The sequence below is a fragment of the Polypterus senegalus genome, chromosome 15 (assembly GCF_016835505.1).
Source record: "Polypterus senegalus isolate Bchr_013 chromosome 15, ASM1683550v1, whole genome shotgun sequence".
In the NCBI taxonomy this organism is placed as follows: Eukaryota; Metazoa; Chordata; class Cladistia; order Polypteriformes; family Polypteridae; genus Polypterus; species Polypterus senegalus.
Genome location: NC_053168.1, coordinates 81,356,956 through 81,378,049, shown reverse-complemented (window position 1 = coordinate 81,378,049; position 21,094 = coordinate 81,356,956). Strand labels below are relative to the sequence as shown.

Below are 21,094 nucleotides of genomic sequence, written 5' to 3'. Positions count from 1 at the left end.
TTTTTGAAAACCTACAGGATAAAGTTGAGAGGAAATGCAGATTGCTTAAAACTCTAGCTATCTTAAGTTCAAGCTGCTGTTTCTGTTATGCAGTATTTGGCCCTTTACTCCACATTCCTCTTTGCGTCATTAAACTCAAAAAACAATTGAGACTGTAATTTAGAACTAACGACAGGGGTAGGAGGTGATGCCACAGCCTGCTAGACGGATGGACTGCTATTCGCTTGAGTCTTTTTCTTATTTTATGGACTGTTTCAGTGTGATACACACAAGTGGGATGATGGAGGTTTAAATCCTGCAGCTTGACTACTGGATTACACTTGAAACACAGGACACCAGGTTTCAAACTGGAAGCCGTCTTATATGTAGAATGTGTACTATAGTAATACATCTGTGATAGCAAAATAATTCAAACAAAGTCAGATTTAAGAAATGACTTTTCAAAAAATGTCTCTTTCGAAACTCTTTCTAAATGCTGCAGTAAAATCATGAATTGAAGAAAGTTATGAAAAATGTTATATTGGTTATATACTATCAATGGTGCACGGAGTACAAACTAAATTTTAGAGTGGAACATTACCTGTGGTCTTCACCTGTACAAATTTGAATCTGTGTATACATTTGGTGGAAATAGTGTCAATGTTGTGGATTTACATATTAGGCAATGTACTCACGCTTTATATACGAGATATACAGATTGTGAGCTGTAGGGGTGTCTCACACTCCTAAACACAGACACATCTGCACAAGTCATCAGTTCAAGTCCCAAAAGACTGCTTTATTAGGCGTAATACTTTTTCCACAAGTCACAGATATGTCACGTACCTTGAGTATACAACCAACCAACAACATATTATTTGCCATTCCATTTTCTTCTCCTTCTGTCCCAGCATGGCTGAAGAGGAGAGCTTCTTTTGAAGGTGGACCCATGAGTACTTCTGGCATGCCAGCACTGTAGCCAGGAAGCACTTTCGGGTTAGGTGGAACTCGAGAATGACATGGAAGCCTCCTTCTGTTTACAACAACAACAACAACATTTATTTATTTATATAGCACATTTTCATACAAAAAGAAGTAGCTCAAAGTGCTTTACATATTGAAGAATAGAAAAATAAAAGACACAGTAAGAAAATAAAATAAGTCAACATTAAGTAACATAGAATAAGAGTAAGGTCCAATGGCCAGGGTGGACAGAAAAGAAAAAAAAAAAAAAACTCCAGACGGCTGGAGAAAAAAATAACATCTGCAGGGATTCTAGACCACGAGATTGCCCAGTCCCCTCTGTACTCCCCCAGTTGAGCAGCCTGTTAAATCTACAACTCGCATGTAACTCTTTGGGTTTCCAACCAAAAGCACAGCCAGAGGGATGCTGCCACCTAGTGTTGAGGTGCAACCCATGGCCCTAGAATGCAGTCTCCACCTGTTCCTCCATTATTTCAGCCTCCCGACCAGAATAGATACCATCGACCAACTTGGCCAGAGTTCCAATCTTTTTAAACCCTCTGTTACAATATGTATACAGTGTGTGTATGTATATATATATATATATATATATATATATAATGGACCTCCAGGGGAGCCACCATATCCGACAAAGACAGGCAGACAAGTGCAGGTGCAATACACCTTTATTTTTTGGTGTGAGAACAGCTTCCCCCTGCTTCGTACCCTTACAGCACAGCTCTTCAATAAAAATCCCCTTGTTCTTTTCTTCTTTTGCCTTTACACGCCGCCACTCCTCCTCCTGCAAGCTTCGTCCTCTTCCACCCAACTCTAGCCTCTGGAGTAGTGGCTGCTGACTCCTTTTATAAGGCACCTAGGTGTTCTCCAAATGCTCATTGACCAGCTTCCGGCAGCACTTCCTGGTGTGGCGGAAGTGCTGCAACACAATGGCTCCAACACAGACCAAGTGCCCTCTAGTGGTGGCCATGGGCCCCAGCAAGGTAGAGCTTCCAAGCTCCAAACCTGTAGCCATACAGCAAGCCTGGGTGGCTGCCCTCTAGTGTCCTGTGGAAGGTAATGTCCAGAACACAGTCTCTCCTCCGGTCCTTCTGCATTTATAACAGTCCTCAAAGGCAGTGTTTCTCATCACAAGTGGGTCATGGGCTGCTGCCGGTGGGTTTGCAGGTTGCCATTGTTTATATTGGTAGTGAGTTGTGGTGGGTTGTGAGTGGGTCATGGCAGGTTGCCCCTCCAATGAATGTGCTCAATCCTCCTCCCTTTGGTGATCACAATCTTTTAAGGAAGTGGGGCCCCCTCTCCATGGTGGCTCGCAAAGACAATTAAATGGGAAAAAGTGGGCAGCGACAACAAAAAGGTTGAGAAACACTGCTGTAAGATGGGTGAAGCGCTACCAGTAGCCTTTTACCTGTAAATGAATCTGCAGTTTCACACACTTACTGTCTTCTGAAAAAAGATTTTCACTTTACTCCATTTTTAAAGTTGCCCACATCACTTTCCTTTAGGAGATGCATTATATGCCCTCCTTCCACTTCATTAAATTGTGTAGTTCTCAGTGGCAGGTTCTATTTAAAGTTGCCATTGCTAAGGATTGCTTGTTATTGGTCAAACCTGCTTTATTCAGTCATTTGAAATGTGACAGCAAGCTGCATGGACGTATCTTCAGTTTGTTACATAACATTCTCTCCACCATATTCTTGATTTTCATAATTCCAGGTTCCTTACAGCATAATTCAAAACTATAAATTAGAGTTCAAAGAACTGGTAGATGCTATTTATGCCTATAAATAAAATTTAAATTTAAAGCAACTCTTTATATGAAATGCATATGTGTTTCTATAGGTACAGTATGTTAATCATGCATGATTTTTTGTTCCTAGAAAATGACATTTTTAATAACAAAAATGATGAGGAAATGCTGTCCACTTTTGGAGATCTGGATCCATCAAAAAAAGAAAACATAGGTAGAATATTCCTGGCTCTATTGATATGTAAACGTCTGCTATTTGCTAGTTTAGAACTCTTTTTCCTTTTCTTAGTCTTAAGTGTTCCCCCATTATTTCTGGGGAATCAGCCTTCTCTTGTGTGTTCTTCTACTGTTTCCTTAGCCAAAGTAATCACTTCCATAAAGGTACTGTCTTCTTCCACTGCTCTCTGATAATATTAATTACTGTAACTCAAGCTGTTGTTACTCTTCTCGCTACTGCCTCCAGTAAATCAACTGGCAAGACACAGAATATACAAATGGCTAAGACATTTTGTGCTTGATGGAGTGTCCTATAAAATGGTGCGATTCTTTGCTTAGTTTGCAAAGGTGGTGCAACCGCAGAAGCAGCAGTAACACTCCATCACAGGGCCTTAAATGCCCAATCTTCCCCATTCAGCGCACGTGGCATACAAAGGGGTAACACACAACATTTATTTATCAGTTCTTATAGATCAAGGCTTTAAACACACATACTATACACACGCTGGATGTGTTTCATTTTCCAGGTATTTGAAATAATTTCTAAAAGCATGAGGAAAAAATAATACTATAAAAAAACACAATGTCGTCAAAGGCAGCATACTGGTGTCCCTTCTTCTTTAGCAGGACAGTGTTATGCCTCATCACCCCCTCTGCACACCAAATCTGATACCACAGGCATGCTTCTCCCTGTCATGGCAACACAAGGATTCGCTTTATCTGAAGCTTTTCTTGTTTCCAGCGACAGGTGACTTGGCAGCAATTACACACTCTGTGTTCTGTTCTTTTCTCGTAGACATTGTCAATACTTGCTATTCAAGACTTCAGTGTCCTTTACTGGCAAATAAAGAAATTGTAGACTGCATATTTTACAAAGGGTTTTTAAGAAAATATAAAGAAAATATCCAGCTATGGTCTGATGGACAGAGAAAAGAAACACAGAATATTTAGCCTTTGGACCCCTAGCGGTTTATTTTTTCCAGCATCTTTGCTGGATGGAGTTTTGGTTTGACCATCTGACCATAGCACTTTTATTAAGCTGGATGTTACTTTCTAATTTTAACAAAACCTTTTATAAATTTTAGTTTTTCCACTTTCGCCGTTGATATATTTTTATTATTAGCTATTTTCATATACGTGATAAATAAAAATTGCATTTTATTTGATTTTTCAGGAACACAAGACCTTCTTACAAACACAGAAGATCTTGACATTGCTGATAAAGATGAAATGACATTATTAAATGAAATTCTGAATGCTTCATCAGTAGAAGAAGGAGATTTTAGCAAGGAATGGAAAGCTGCCTTTGGAGATGATGACTTGCTTGACACTGCAACTAATCCTGGTGCTGGAGATGTGCTCCAAGAGGAAGAGTCACCATCAGGATTTCTTCCTTCCCAGCTTCTTGACCAAAATATGAATAATTTAGATTCTTCGTTAGCCAGTAAGTCGTTGCTCATGTGATGGGCTCACCATATTGTTATCATCTCCCAATTAACATCCATTTTTAGGGTCTATCCTAGTTGGCTGGTTGCCCCCCAATTTTTTTTTACACTGTTTTGCAATTCTGGGCATCCTTTGGGGTTAGACCAATTCTTCTCATATCATGCATAAACACCTTTGTCCATGTCTTCTTGGCCTCTTTTTCGGCAGGTTCACTATAGCTAAACCAACATGTCTGCAATCGTAAAGACACCATTGAGAAACAAAGAGAGGTGAAATGTAAAGTGGTATGACATTGATGTCACATAGAATATACAGAATAAAAATTTCAGATCTTGCAAACAGTACAAAAGTGTGAATAGTCATTCTTCCATTCATCTATCTAGTTTCATCCCTCTCTTCCAGTTCAGAAGCACTGAATGTAAAGCATGCCAGTTACACATACTAATATTCATATATAGAGATGCCTGTTAACCTGACATTAGTACAGACAATCCTTCAAGGGTCCAAGAACATTTTTCAAGCAATCATGAAAGTTGTTTTAATTGAAACACAGAATGTTAATTGACAATAGAGTTTTGAAGGCTGCTTTAAGTGTAAAGAAATAAATGGATTTGATTGATATGCTGAGAGGCAGTTAGATACCAGACTACTGTAAATAGTAATTTTTTTTTTCACTTACATCATCCATTTTTTCTTAACAAAGACAGAACACCACACAATTAAAACATCAAAAGTAGCTTCACATGTCACTTAACTCCATACACATTCCAATAACAGACATGTTTACAGATTATTGTTTGATAACGGAACTAAAATGTAATTACACACATTGGCTAATAAATGCTAATAAAATAAAATAAAATGCTAATAAACACATATGCTTTGTATTAAAAGAGGAGTTTATCTATTTTTCATTCCGTAAGCAAAGTGTATGTGTGTTGCTCCAGTTGATCCTGAATTGTGAATGATTAATTTTCTTTATTATTTTAGGGTTATTGAGCCATGCATGATCATTTGAGATAGTCACAAAAGTCATTGTGATGTTGTACAGGCAGAGGTTTGTTAATGTATTCTATAACCCATGTAGCAACCCACTTTCAATCCAGAAGTTTGCAGCTTCTGTGTTCGTTGCTAATTCTGCCTGTCATGGTAGTTACACCTGGGCTCTCTGGTTTGTTTCCTTGCACATATCTAGGGGCTCACAAACAGAATACAATTTGGGAGTTCCTCTTCAGAATTGTCAGATAATCTGTAAATCATTGAAATGAAATAGAATTAATTTGTATAGAACTCCTGGCTAAAAGTTTCCAGTTTGACAGTAGCTTTGCTTTCACTGGGAGTCTAGAATCAATATTGAGGGCCTTGTGACAGTGATGCTTCCATATTTCTGTCTGTTTGTTCCATTTAGGATTCAGCAGGAGCAAACTGTTTGGTAAGATATTGTGCAGATTGGCCAGAAGCACTACATTTAAAGCCCAAATGGCTAGAGAATACACTCATATACATTTGTGGTTATTTTTTTTTTGCAGACTGGACAGCAGGTAACTCACAGTCAACAGCTGAGTCATCAGAATCTGCGGCTGCAGCTAATCCTTCCCAACACAAGGCGCCAGCAAAAGGTAACGCTTTGTAGTTCTACTCATTGGCCTTGTGACTAACATGGTTTACATGTTTTGCCACCCAAGAACTAATGAATGACATTTTGTCTGATCAAACCCAAATATCTGTGCTTTGTTTGCTCTTTATACACAATTTTGTTTTTCAAGCCATAGAACTGAAATGTGGCGCACAGGTATTTGTCACCATACATTAGGTGTTTAACATATCACTTTTAGCCTTGAATAACAGACAAATAGTGCAGGGCAAGTGGTGGGGTGGTTAGCACACTTTCAATCAAGAAATCAAGGCAAGGTTCGATTTCCAACTATTTCATGAAAATTGGTGTTTAATGAACCATTTCCTTCATCTTTACTTTTTTCATGACGGCATGAACTCAGCTAATATTAATACAACGCATAAATTACTCACTGCCATCAAAGATTCCTAGAAGTTGCTTTTATTTCCTTAAATATAACTATTTGTACAGTTTGGACTCTTTGGTGGATTGTTCACATTTAGATCCAAAACTCCAGTGTGCAGTTTATCCAGATTAATTTTTTATTAAAGTTTTACATAGTCATCATTTGATGTAATTCCAGAAAAGTGATCACATCATAATATGGTGCATTACAGTTATCAGTAGGAGACTATTTATTCTATACTAGAAGTATATTCTTTTTTCTTTTTAACTAAAAAGCTACAGTGTATACCTTATGCAGGTCTCAACTTTCTGTAGAGTGCTTTACCTAGTCATGATGTAAATTGTCAGATATGAGTATCACCATGCATTCGTTCACACTAAATAGAAAAATGTCAGCTTCTCTTTATTTTAAGATATTAAGGTGACTTGGCTAAACAGCATTTCAAAGTGCAGATATTTCAAGATGAGAAGTTGATCTTTTAAATAGTACTGTATTAGCAGTGGTTCACAAGTTCAGGCCTATAGGAAACCTGTTTTCATATTTTAAACAATTTCACAATCAGTGCATCGTTGTTACTTTTAGTGTGTTGTCCTTTTTATTACCTTTGACAGACAGACAGACAGACAGATAGACAGACAGACAGACAGATAGATAGATAGATAGATAGATAGATAGATAGATAGATAGATAGATAGATAGATAGATAGATAGATAGATAGATAGATAGATAGATAGATAGATAGATAGAACAAAGTTTATTTTCCTCTAGAGGGAATTTAGTTTTTAACAGAAGCTTAAAAAAATATAACAATTAACAACAGCCCCCCAAAAACACATTTAAGAATTACAAAAAAGAGGAAACCTCTGGCTTGGCTAAGGCAAAGAACGCAATCATGGTCACAGTGTGCACTTTAAAGGAATATTGCTATACGTATTGTATGACTCAGCCCCAGTGAGTTTCTAGGCAAACTGTTGAGTAATTTCTTGCCTAAAAGTGCAGCCCTGTTTATTATGGCCTTCAGTTACGTCTTCATTTCTCCTGCACTACAGCCTTCAGCAGGTTGAGAGTTCATCTTATAACTGTTTCCTGCCTTCTTAAATATAGAGGAATGTTTTGGAGTAAATAAATAAATATATGGTGACATGTAATAAATAAATGATTACGTGATATGGGACCATAAATAATGAAACATGTCACAAAATATGTTTTTTGTGGCTTATTTCTTTAATTATTTCTTCATTTATTTATTTAAGTGCCAACACGTGCAACATAACATATACACTCACCTAAAGGATTATTAGGAACACCATACTAATACGATGTTTGACCCCCTTTCGCCTTCAGAACTGCCTTAATTCTACGTGGCATTGATTCAACAAGGTGCTGAAAGCATTCTTTAGAAATGTTGGCCCATATTGATAGGATAGCATCTTGCAGTTGATGGAGATTTGTGGGATGCACATCCAGGGCACGAAGCTCCCGTTCCACCACATCCCAAAGATGCTCAATTGGGTTGAGATCTGGTGACAGTGGGGGCCATTTTAGTACAGTGAACTCATTGTCATGTTCAAGAAACCAATTTGAAATGATTCGAGCTTTGTGACATGGTACATTATCCTGCTGGAAGTAGCCATCAGAGGATGGGTACATGGTGGTCATGAAGGGATGGACATGGTCAGAAACAATGCTCAGGTAGGCCGTGGCATTTAAACGATGCCCAATTGGCACTAAGGGGCCTAAAGTGTGCCAAGAAAACATCCCCCACACCATTACACCACCACCACCAGCCTGCACAGTGGTAACAAGACATGATGGATCCATGTTCTCATTCTGTTTACGCCAAATTCTGACTCTACCATTTGAATGTCTCAACAGAAATCGAGACTCATCAGACCAGGCAACATTTTTCCAGTCTTCAACTGTCCAATTTTGGTGAACTCGTGCAAATTGTAGCCTCTTTTTCCTATTTGTAGTGGAGATGAGTGGTACCCGGTGGGGTCTTCTGCTGTTGTAGCCCATCCGCCTCAAGGTTGTGCGTGTTGTGGCTTCACAAATGCCTTGCTGCATACCTCGGTTGTAACGAGTGGTTATTTCAGTCAAAGTTGCTCTTCTATCAGCTTGAATCAGTCGGTCCATTCTCCTCTGACCTCTAGCATCAACAAGGCATTTTCGCCCACTGGACTGCCGCATACTGGATGTTTTTCCCTTTTCACACCATTCTTTGTAAACCCTAGAAATGGTTGTGCGTGAAAATCCCAGTAACTGAGCAGATTGTGAAATACTCAGACCGGCCTGTCTGGCACCAACAACCATGCCACGCTCAAAATTGCTTAAATCACCTTTCTTTCCCATTCTGACATTCAGCTTGGAGTTCAGGAGATTGTCTTGACCAGGACCACACCCCTAAATGAATTGAAGCAACTGCCATGTGATTGGTTGATTAGATAATTGCATTAATGAGAAATTGAACAGGTGTTCCTAATAATCCTTTAGGTGAGTGTATACCTGGAAATGAAAATTGACACCTTCACACATCAAAATGGAGATGGTGGGCTCTAGCGAGTACTGTTTTTTGACTGGTGACTCATCCATAGAGTGGACAATGTCTTTGGCCATCAAGGATCACATTTACAGTAAATGCGTAACTTCTGAGAGGATGATGAATTCAGAGCTTCTTGAGTTAAATTTGTCGTTTCACGCAGTAATGCAAGGCTGTGTTTTCTTGCAGTTGTATTAGTCACAGACATACAAAATGACACCTTTGGGCATCCTTATGAGCCACAGGGTTCCCAAAGCATGTAAAGCACATGCTCTAAGGTGTGACTGTGTGCATTCTTGACTGATACAAGTGCAAGAAACAGTTGTCCAGAATTCCAGTGTAGAGTGACTACGGACAATTCACCAGTCGAAGAAACAGTACCCACTGGAGCCCACCCTCTCAATTTTGACTGGCGATAATGACAGTTTTCACTTTAAATCATATTTCTTGTTGTGTGCCATGTGTCTGAAATAAATAATTGAAGAAATAACTTAATAAATATTAAAGAAATAAGAAGCAAACATATTTTATGGCACAATTATTTATGCAAATGTTATGTTGTTATTATTTATTTATTGTCACATTTTACAATACATACAGTGGGTACGGAAAGTATTCAGACCCCCTTCAATTTTTCACTCTTTGTTATATTGCAGCCATTTGCTAAAATCATTTAAATTATTTTTTTCCTCATTAATGTACACACAGCACCCCATATTGACAGACAAAAAAATTGTTGCAGATTTATTAAAAAAGAAAAACTGAAATGTCACATGGTCCTAAGTATTCAGACCCTTTGCTCAGTATTTAGTAGAAGCACCTTTTTGAGATAATACTAAATAAGTTTTTCACACCTGGATTTGGGGATCCTCTGCCATTCCTCCTTGCAGATCCTCTCCAGTTTTGTCAGGTTGGATGGTAAACATTGGTGGACAGCCATTTTTAGGTCTCTCCAGAGATGCTCAATTGGGTTTAAATCAGGACTCTGGCTGGGCCATTCAAGAACAGTCACAGAGTTGTTGTGAAGACACTCCTTCGTTATTTTACCTGTGTGCTTAGGGTCATTGTCTTGATGGAAGGTAAACCTTCGGCCCAGTCTGAGGTCCTTGGCACTCTGCAGAAGGTTTTTGTCCAGGATGTCCCTGTACTTGGCCGCATTCATCTTTCCCTCGATTGCAACCAGTCGTCCTGTTCCTGCAGCTAAAAAACACCCCCACAGCATGATGCTGCCACCGCCATGCTTCACTGTGGGGACTTTATTGGAAAAGTGATGAGCAGTGCCTGGTTGTCTCCACACACTGAGGAGAGGCAAGACACATGACAGGCTGCATGGAGTTTACTAAAAGACACCTTAAGGACTCTGAGATGGTGAGAAATAAGATTCTCTGGTCTGATGAGACCAAGATAGAACTTTTTGGCCTTAATTCTAAGTGGAATATATAGTATTGACTCATGTTTACTATAAATCAATAACTTACCGTATATACTCATGTATAAGTTGGGTCTTGAAACCCAAAAAATCGATCATAAAATCAGACCACTACTTACACGCCCGTTCAAAAATGCGACCCTTACTTGTTTTTTTCTTTACATCTTCTTGCTTCCTCCAATCTCGCACCAGTTTCTCAGAAACATCGTATTTTACAGTTACCAATTTCTTTTGTCACTGCAATGACTTTTAATTTAAAACCAGCTATATATTTTCTTCGTAGATAAGGGTTGCTCTTACGATAAAGGTGTACGAGGGTGTGAGATACAAAAAACACAAAACAGTGCAAACGTTGCTTCGGTAGTTTGGGTACAATTGTGTGGTCACGTAGGCAAAATACATAAAAAAAAGGCAGTGTGCTCTGTGGTTACTCTCTCAGGTGGGTGTTATTATATCATAATCTCTTGAATCAATAGCGTGAGTTTACTGCATACGACGGACAGTATAAAATACCGGAAATTAAACGGTAAAATTAAGCCCTGACTTATCCATGGGAGAACTTAAACGCGAGTATTTATGGTAAATGAAATGATGATATTGTTAAAATGCAGAAGTTTTCAATCATTTGAATTTAATAGGACATTATTCATATCATGTCTGCTGTGGTTTATTCTGTGATTGTATTTGCCTTTGCTGTCAGCATGCTGAGGGTTTAATCCACAAAACTATACAATTATATTGTGTGTGCCAATGAAATAGAATACATAAACACCTTTTTTGGATGGGGAAGATGAAAATTGAACTAAATGTTGGTTTGCAATAAACCGTTAATGCTTACAGCATATTAAAAATATGAGTTGTGTTAACGGTTATCGATTATATGAGGGCTGATCAAAACCTTTTAAGCCTGGCCCTGAATGGAGTAGTTAATGTTGCTGATTTTGTAAGTGACCAGAGATTAGCTACTGTGCCCTAAAATAAGCGAATTCCTAGTTTCTTACCTTTGTTGTTTATAGTGTGTTTCATATATCAGATTGAAGTCAACACGGATACTGAAAACTTGAAAGCTGATATATGTGAAACTCTGAATCTATAGGCATTACTTAGTTCCCAGAAAGCAGGGACAAGATCTGTGCCCAGAATGTTTATACCCAAAGCAGCTAATGAATGTAAACTGGGTGAAATTCAAGAAGTATTTCAAAGCTGATGATATATCACTATGACCCAGTGCTCAAACAGCAATTGAAGAAAAAAATGGAGGCATGGTGATTCTCTAGTAACAAACAGATGGAACGTTCCATGCAATGTTGGCAAGATCATGTGAACCATTTTTTTTTTCTATTTGTATTGATTGCATGCCTAAAAAGATCCACAAAACTGGTATAATGCTGATTTAGAGTTTTCTACAATTAGTAAGGAAAGGGGTGAGGACAACTATCCACCATCCTCCTCCTCCTTCACAACACTGCCCTTGCTGACGCTGCACTGGTGATGAAGGGTGCTCTGCAAACGTTGGTTCAAAGGTTTGTCTCACCCACCCTGTTCTCCCGTTCAGGCCGCATCTGACTAATCCACTTTCCTCTATGGGATGAGCTGTTCCGATGAGGAAGACACTGAGTTATCAACAGATGAGGGCACAAACAAGAGAAAGTGGAGTGGCATGGAATAAGCTTTGTGAATGTTATAACAAATGTAGTAGTGCTCATGGGAAATAAGATGAAAAATGACAGTTGCTTGGCTTCACTGGCGTTACAGACCCAAAACATTTTTATCACCCCTCATACATGGTGGGAAAAAAAAGAACAAGAAAAAGCCACATCCCTCAAGTATCTAATGACTGCCATTAAAGTGTGCTGTTGAAGCCAAGTGCTGTTCTTTGGAAAGAATAAAATTTGTGTGGGTTTTCTTCCATATCTGTCTAGTGTTGAAAATATCCAACCCACAAGTTAACAGAAAATCTCACCAGTTTGCAATCTTTGGATGAAGGAACAATTGAGACTGGGTAGGCGTAGTGTGGCTGTAATAATGATACTCTTTGCCAGCTATTAAAGTCACGTAATAAACAAAGGCAGACAGAGAGCAGGTCTCGGCTTCATATCGTGTGAGCTGTGTGAGAGTGTGTCTGTCTTAACAAATGAACGGATCAACTTAAAAGTTCATGTTTCTGGCTTTTATGTTTTTTGTTCCAGTTTAAGCTGTTTTTACATAAAGTCATTTAGGGATTGTGGTGTGTAATTAAAAGAAAAAAAGCACAAGCAAAAATTGTAAAGAAAGAAAAACACATTCTTAATCTACCATGCATGTCAGCATTTGCAAAATTATTGTTTCTGCTAACTCTTCAGCGAAGATGTATTTCATCCTGCACTTCATATAATTATTCTTTTCAAATTCACCCCCTTTGATATTTAAGTGCTCGCCTATGTCAGATGTGCTGAATGAGTGTGTTATTGTACAAAGTTCAAATACATTATAATAAACACTTCTACATGTATGCATTATGGACAGAATTATCAGCCTGCTTTTAGAAATCAGTGCACTCGTTTAAGCAAAAATGACATTGGAGCTTTACCTGCTATTTATTTAAACGGCACACGGAGCGCTTCGTCTGCTTTACTTGATCTTGAGGTCGTTGCCGTCTTCTGTGTCTGTTTTCTAAATGTTCTGCTTCTAATCCAATGCACAGATCATCCAAAACCTGCAAAGGACCTGTCAGCTTGGTTCAGCTTGTTCGCCGATTTGGATCCGTTGGCCAACCCTGATGCAATCGGGAAAACCGGAAAAGACCACGAACTGCTCAACGCTTAGGTGCCATGACTGTATGATTTGGGTTCTTCTTCTTTTTTAATGCAAGTGTCTCTTTAATGGTATGCCTACTGGATGGTTTGAAATTATGGGTGGATATATTGTTGCCACACTGCTTACAAATGTGAAAAATGTACAACTGAAAAAAATATTAATAATCGTTAGACTGACATTTAAAGATGCTCTTTGCACTTTATCAGTTTTGCAGATTACTTTGACAGAACTTTTTCGCTTAGTAATGCTGTAATAAAAAGGTAGAGGCAATATACAGTAGTTTGTTTTTTAATCCTTTATGTGCAAGCAAATATTTACACAGTTTGGGCTTTTATATATATATATATATATATATAAGTATATAAAGCAAAAACAGTATTTTTAGAAAATAAAAACCACAGTTTTGAATGTTGGTAAAAAATATTATCAGTTATCTTGCTGTAATTAAAGGAATATTTAGGAATAAAATGTACATGTACAGTATTCAGTAATGTCCAGCTATTAAACCTGATGCTTGTTACCTTGCTTTGCAAAACTTTGATTTAACACTGAAATGCATGCCTTAATTTATTTTTCTTCTAGATTTGTAAAGTTTGTTGAAATAAAACTGTAACACATTGACAAATTGAGCCACACTCCTGGACAGGCTATTCTTGCCACATGAGTGGGCTTGTTCCCACCTTTGAATTCATTGTAATGGGAGAGGATGCCCTTGTAGCAATTGTCCTCACCCAGAATGACAACAACAATGATCAAAAAATGAAATAAACAAAATTGAAACATAAAACACAATGTACACAGTCAGACAAAACGCAGGTCAAGCCCTAGTGCCCCACTGGCCCCTTCTGCTGGTTCACTCACAAGCCTCAACTCCTTCTCCAAACAGGTGGACTTTGCTCCAACTCTCTTCTCAGCTTTCCCATTCTTGGGGTCAGGTTTCTGTTGCTCTAGAAGCGTCACCCATACACTCCCGAGCTTCTTTTGGTAAATGTCAAAGGGCTAAGTGCCTCAGGCAGCCTCCATGTCCATTCTCTAAAATTACAACTCTCTTCTGTCTCTCGTATACAGACAGACACGTGATTAGCGACATGTTGCAAGTACTCCCCGCACTCGCCCTTTGATGGACAACCTGGCCTCAACTTCTGCTGCTGATGTGTTGCCAATGGTGGCTGAGGGGGTCTTTCAATATCCTGCCAGTTCTCCCTGGCTTTGGCTTTGCTCAGTTATGTAGAGCAGTGTTTCTTAAGCTTTGCTTTCTCGTGACCCAATCTTGCCCTTGTTATTGTCTTTGAGACCCAGTCCATGATGAACATCTGATCAGATTTATTTGTCCCACTTGGATAATCGGTGCTTGCAGTTATAGAAGAGCAGTCGATTGCCTAAACTGTCTGCAGCAACCAATTGCAAGAAACTTCACATTCTGCATGTGACCCTTTCCCATTGAATATAACTGTGAGTCACGACTCTATATGAGCCAAAGGGTGTCAACCCCGTGACCCATAGTTTAAGAAGTTACGATTTATAGGGTCAGGCATTCTTGTGTTCTGCAGAAGTCATCTTCTGTCCAGTGTCCTGGAGGAAAATTACAAGTTATCCTTGGGGGGAACACAGAACATATAGAGGTCTTCGCACCACTAACAGGTAGACTATGGATATTGACCTCTGTCTCTCCTCCTGAGGTCTCCTGCAGGATTCTTGACAACTGGCTCTGAGCAGCAGGACACCCCTTGGAGCCACTTTTGAGGAATTATACAACCACATTGCGTTTGTGTTAAGTCTTCTCCCACAGGTTGGAGTCGTTTGCTACGCTACCACAGCTCAAAACCAAAAGCTACATTGCATTGTGCCCGGAGTGTCGTCAAATAGCTGTTTTTAAACTGTTTTAAACCAATTTAAAAAATAATGTAGAAATAAATAGGAATACATACCCAGGCTGATTGCTGACTATTTCTTTCTGTGTTTTAATGTGGAACTGGTGTGAATTTGCTACAACAGACTGACTGTGTGGGGTCAGCACAAGCCCTAATCTAAGCATCTAATTCGGTACCAGTTAGTATACCATGTACTAGTTAGCAGTCCGATGTCTGCCCGAGTTACACCTCATAAAGGCAGACTTTCAGTTTTTTCATATCGAGAATCCAAGTGTTGTAACTACAGAGGCCAGGTAAGGATTTTAAGATCCAAATGCTTATTTCATGGAAACAACTTGCTAATTTTGGGAACCTATTTGGGATATTGTGGTAACAATACTTCACCCAAAATGATATTTTTTTATAAGCTAATTACCCCGTGTGGTTTGTAGTGATGACCGAGAAAAAAAATGTAATCTTGAGTTTTCATGGAGAACAGAGATTCTTTCTGAGAGCTTTCTGATAGAATAGACACCTATGGCGACCAATGCTGGACAACAGCAAATGAAACAAGAAGCATCCATTAAAAAATTCTCACATTACTCGTGTCACATAATCCACACATCGAGTCATCCATTCATTTGCTGTCAACGGGCAAAATGTGTGCATTTTTTTGCAGCTCAGAAGCTTGTTCACATGGGAACAGACTTCTGAAATGAAGACAGGACTCGTGACCTATGATCGAGGAAAAGAGGCAGGTCTTCAGTTCAAACACCCGGTCCTGTGTGAACTCGTTTCCTATTTGTGTAAAAATGTTTTAGCAAAAAATGCTTGCATTGTGAGCATACGACTGGATTACTTGATTGTGTAGTAATGTGATTTTTCTATATTGTTTGCTGTTGTCCAGTGTTGGCCACCATTAATGTTTATTGTATCAGAAAGTTTGCTATCTCTGATCTTCATGAAAGCTTCATGTTAGAAATTCTTCTTGGCCATCATTACCGACTACCTGAACAATAAATCCTTAAAAAGCAAGTCAGTTATAATTAAGACAACAGAATGATGTTCTGTCAGGAGGTGTAAATGGTTATGAATTAAGAAAGTGTCTGGAACGAATATCTGCAGCCCTCCAGGCTTGTGAGTTTGCCATCCCTGCTCTAAGGGTTCCTTCATCTTAAAATGATGTTAGCCCTGCTGCTCCACTTTATAGATGGATGTGATTGTATGATCATGGTGGTGAATGACACCTTGGGGATCTTTTGAGGTAGAAAGCCAGGAGGGCACAGCAATGATTTTACAGAGCCTGCAGTTTCAAGGGGGAGCTAAGACACAAATTGATTCTTCTATTCATTTAAAGAATCTCAGCCATTTGAAGGCTCAGACTGGCAGCATAAAGAGTGTCAGAGATCCGCCACCAAACACAACAAGTAAAACTCCACAACATGTTACCCAGCGGTAGAGGGAGCTGGCCGGGCAGGAGAGGAACAAATGAGACCTTGAAGTTTGTTGGAAAGAGTGGGCATCCTACTAAAAAAAGCGTCCAAATGCTGTAGAAGTAAAAACAAAATAAACAAAAGTGGCCCCTCTATACAGGAGATGTGAGTCCACAGAGGTGGGTAGAGACTGGCATGGCACAACATGGTCATTTTTATTGTGTAAACACAATAATGGGATTAAAATGACTCATTTTATAAATACGGTAGTTACATCATATTTCAGACGTTCATGAATTTTCCAGGAATAAGATTAGTTTTGGTTGAATGTCCACACTGATGGCACTGCAATAGACGTCACTCATATCAGAGGAACACAAGAAGACGCAAACAGTTGTGTGGCAGGATGAAAGTGAACTACAGTAGAATTAAAGAGAATATATTTATTATTGTTTTTGTTGTTTTATCTTTGTCCTGTGTTGATGTTCTTTTCTTTACAACAATATAGTAAAACATTTGAAAAAGATCCTTATTGGCTGCCATGGCTGCTAGAGCCCCCAGAGATGGACTGCCCATTGGTGACATTCTGTCTTCTACCACTGATGAGCTGTTGTGTTGTTCTGCAGGTGACGGGTCATCCGTGTGGTGGTCATAACTGCCCCTCAGGGTACTGAGAGCACATACTGTACTTGCCTTTTATTTACTTGACATGCTGCTTTCATCTTGTACCTTGTATCTGCCACAATATTGTTATCTGTATTATTAAAACCATTTAAGTATATTTGTTGTTTTTTTATACTGATTGTGACACAACTCTGGGGGACTGCAAATCTGACGTTGTATGCGTGGGCATGAAAAATGGTTTGCTTTTGTTATGAATTGAGCACCTCATTAAAGTGATTTCCTTCAAGTGATTTGTGACCTTCTTCGTTTCTCAGCTCCTGCTGTGCAGTGCACTTTGTTCTAATACCAAATCTCAGAAATTGATTGCAACCGACACCTAGAATATTATTTCTGTTTTTCGTTAATGGCATACCCAACCAAAATTGATCATTATGTGTCTGTTACACCTCAACCGGCCTATCTTGCTACATTTTACTGCGTAAGTTGCACAGGATGACCATTCAGTGGAAGGCAGGCCGACACCAGTCAGCTTGTGTATGGTCTGGACCAGAAGTCATTACCCTGTGCTACCAGAAAAGGAGAAGAGACTGTTAGTGTCAGTGGCCCCTCTCATCCCAGGGTGGAGCTGCTTATCTCTCCAGAGCCAGGAAGATGTCCCCAGGATCACTTGCGTGACGACATATATAAACAGAAACACCAAGAACATAAAATAAAAAATGGGCCACAATGTGAACAGTCGCAGTAAATATCCTGTGCAGATCAGAACAGGTGAAGATCTGTCTACACACACACACATTCACTCACTCACTCCATTGCACATAATATTAGTATTCTAAACAGTGCTGAAACACCATATTCCCCTTTTTTACATTCCTCAACATATCATACATTTATCACATGGCCTCCATCCCACATCTGACTGACGGCAAAGTCCTAAAACCAGTGTTCAATTCAATGGACACGGGTTTGAAAAAAAAAAAAAAAGCGATTTATCCAATTGTTGAAGTTTAAGGAAAGTTACTGAATGAGGCGATCACACAATGCATTCCCGAAATGCAGTAAACTGGGAAAATCTCACCAGGATCCAAATGAAGGCCACTGTTCATGTATGAATACAATCACCGCTACTGCTGATTAACTGGTAAAGATAAATGAACACCTTGACTAGCAGCACTTCTACTGGGCCCCTCCTGCCCTGGCAGTCCTGTTCAGCTGGTGATCTTCCAGTTATTCCAATCAGCCAATAAAGTGCTGATTATCCTTCTTCTGTCTGCCTTTTTTGTTTTTTTACCGACCCTCAGTCTTCTCTCCACTCCTCTTTGCATTGCTGTGGCAGCTCCAGATTCTGATTCATATGGAGAACCAGTAACGCCTGACCTTAGACAGGAACTACTTCATAGAGACGCCAATGCACAGACCAGAATAATAACTATGTAACAGCATTACAACACCATGTTATTTGTAGGTGTGTTGTCTTGGTAGAGCTCTATATTACTCTACGTTCCCCTTTTGTATTATTTATTGCGTAGCCTTTGTCAGAATGCCTCAAATCTCACAGACGTACCGTTATTTTTAAGGTATTGTACTTTATAACTTCTCCCCACCTTCCCTTTTACATCTACAACCTCAGGCAATTAGATAACGTAAAAGACAAGCAGGAGTTAACTTAAAACTTTAAAATAATGTAATTATTTTATGAATATTATTAATAATACAATAAGCAAAGTACAAGTGAATATTAGCAACCATACAACCTGAAAAATGGTGATGTGCAATTTCAGGAAGCACACGGACTTCAGTTACTTCAAATGTCTCTAGTTAAGACATCATTTCCGGCTTTCTTCAGGACAGGCCGCATGCCTGTCTCAATATGGCTGCCAGGTTGTGCTCCTCATGGCAATGGTGTGACAGAGAGATGCTTCTTCATGGTGTTAGTGTAAGATAGAGAGGGAGGAGTAAAGCAACTGAATTTACACATTCGCTGTTGAAATCCTACAGCCAATAGGGCGTCGTGGTACTTAATGGCTTCTGACTCAAAACCAAACAGCTAACTTCAGACCAATAGAATTCTGGTGCGACACATCTCCCAGTTACCAGCTTATTTTCACACCTGCTCCCAGAACCATTTGTTGAGTGAAATTTGCCAGCCAGGTGGTTTGGATTTCCTATACGGGTTGATTGCGAGAATCATTTGCCAAACTGGTTTTAGGAACTTCCTCAAAGCCATTCGTAAAATTCATTTCCTGAGTCAGTCCTAAAGACTCTTGGATTAGACATGAAAGCATATCAATAAAATAAAACATTAATATACATTTCTCTGTCTAAGTTACAATTAAAGACATACAAAATATTTGTCAAATGTGGAAGATTAATTTTAGGGTAACATAGCATTCATCTTAAAGAAATAGCATAAAGGCTTAATAAATGTCAGAAACCTGTTCAGGCACACCAGGAAACCATGTAAAGGTCATGTGAACAACAAAATGTACACTGAAATATAAGAATTGGTTTAGGAAAAATACTGAGATGGTCAAGTAAATAATGTATTAGAAGAAAGGCTGATGTCATATACAAAATGTCCTGAAGGATGACTAAGAGATGAACAGATGTCCCATAAACAAGAATGGACAGTTGTTATATGTACAGAAATGACAAGAGTGGTGGCACAACTCAGAGGTATAAGAAGAAACAGAACATAATATAAGACTTTTATTTTATAAAACCCGATATATCCTAACTACAGGGTCACGGGGGTCAGCTGGAGCCAATCCCAGCCAACACAGAGCACAAGGCAGGAAACCAACCCCTGGCAGGGCACCAACCCACCGCAGTAATATAAATCATTTGGGTGTAAATCAACGAATCAACAGAGTAAAATGTATGCATTGATTGACACTGTATGTAAATTTAATAGTTTATAAAATGAACCTCTGTTCTTTGTTTCTCTCACCATTCTGATCATGCTGCAATGGACTGCTTCTGATGAATGCTCCTTCCATGGCATTTTGCAGAGGAGTAATTAAAAGACATGATGAACAGCTTTTCTCCTGTCTGATAACTGATTTTTCCTGTTAGGGGGAATTTCATTCTTTAATAAGATGTTAGATTTCGACCACACAACTTATTTACAAATATCACATCACAACAGTAGTAAAAGCCGAGAAAATTTTTGAATGTCATGTTTTAATGGAGACAACAAAGTTCTTGCCACTTCTCTAGGGACTGATGCTGAAAAACCAGCAAAAAATATCAAAGCATCTATGTAAAAAAAATCTGAATTGTGGAGCGTAGTCCATATGTCGGATGTCCAGTTGTATGCTTATATGTATATTCTGGCTAAAATATTGTGAAAAAAGTAGTTCTGGAAAATATTGTCATGAATGGCTGAGGAAACGTATCCAAACAGGATCAAACTTTTGAAGTGAAGTCTCTTCTGGCCTTTCATTTTTTGGTTGTTAAGTCAGAACGCCACATGTCTGAGTTTTTCAACAGCTGTTTGTGAAACTACTGTACATTGTTGAATTGACCGTCTTCTTGTTGGAGCACCTCGGATTGAGGCACGTAAATGAGGCACCCTTTCTCCTGTTGACGTTTCTACTCACTTTTCTTTAACTTTCAATTTCTTATTGTACTCCCCTCTTTGACCGTGCTTTGCAGTGTTGATATGATGTGAGCAGAAAGGTAGGCAATGAATTAGACAGACAGACAGACAGACAGACAGCCAGCTAGATAGATAGATAGATAGATAGATAGATAGATAGATAGATAGATAGATAGATAGATAGATAGATAGATAGATAGATAGATAGATAGATAGATAGATTTGGATGACCCCAGACCAATAATTGAGGTGGGGAGGCAGGGCTTTAATTTAAAAGAACATTCTCATTTGCACTGTCGAGGATGCCAGGGGCCACAACCCGGCCGGGACGTCTGGATAGTCCCCGACATGGACACTGTTACTCCTTGGCCACGAGAGGGCAGCCGCCCGGGCCTATTTGGGGGCCACAAGGAGTAACCTGGGACAAT

The 21,094-nt window shown here is 39.1% G+C and overlaps 1 protein-coding gene across 3 annotated transcripts in view; it reads left to right on the top strand.

Annotated features, from left to right (window-relative positions):
* ica1 (islet cell autoantigen 1) overlaps nt 1–17,355 on the top strand; it is an 86,920-nt gene extending 69,565 nt beyond the window's left edge. For 2 of the 3 annotated variants that reach the window (XM_039737716.1, XM_039737717.1), the window contains 4 exons: nt 2,841–2,924; nt 4,101–4,370; nt 5,902–5,991; nt 13,046–17,355. In XM_039737716.1, coding sequence (XP_039593650.1) covers nt 2,841–2,924; nt 4,101–4,370; nt 5,902–5,991; nt 13,046–13,167 — 566 coding nt within the window. In that variant the 3' untranslated portion in view covers nt 13,168–17,355. The remainder of the gene's footprint in view (nt 1–2,840; nt 2,925–4,100; nt 4,371–5,901; nt 5,992–13,045) is intronic. The other variant, XM_039737718.1, reaches the window with a different exon arrangement.
* Nucleotides 17,356–21,094: the final 3,739 nt, after the last annotated feature.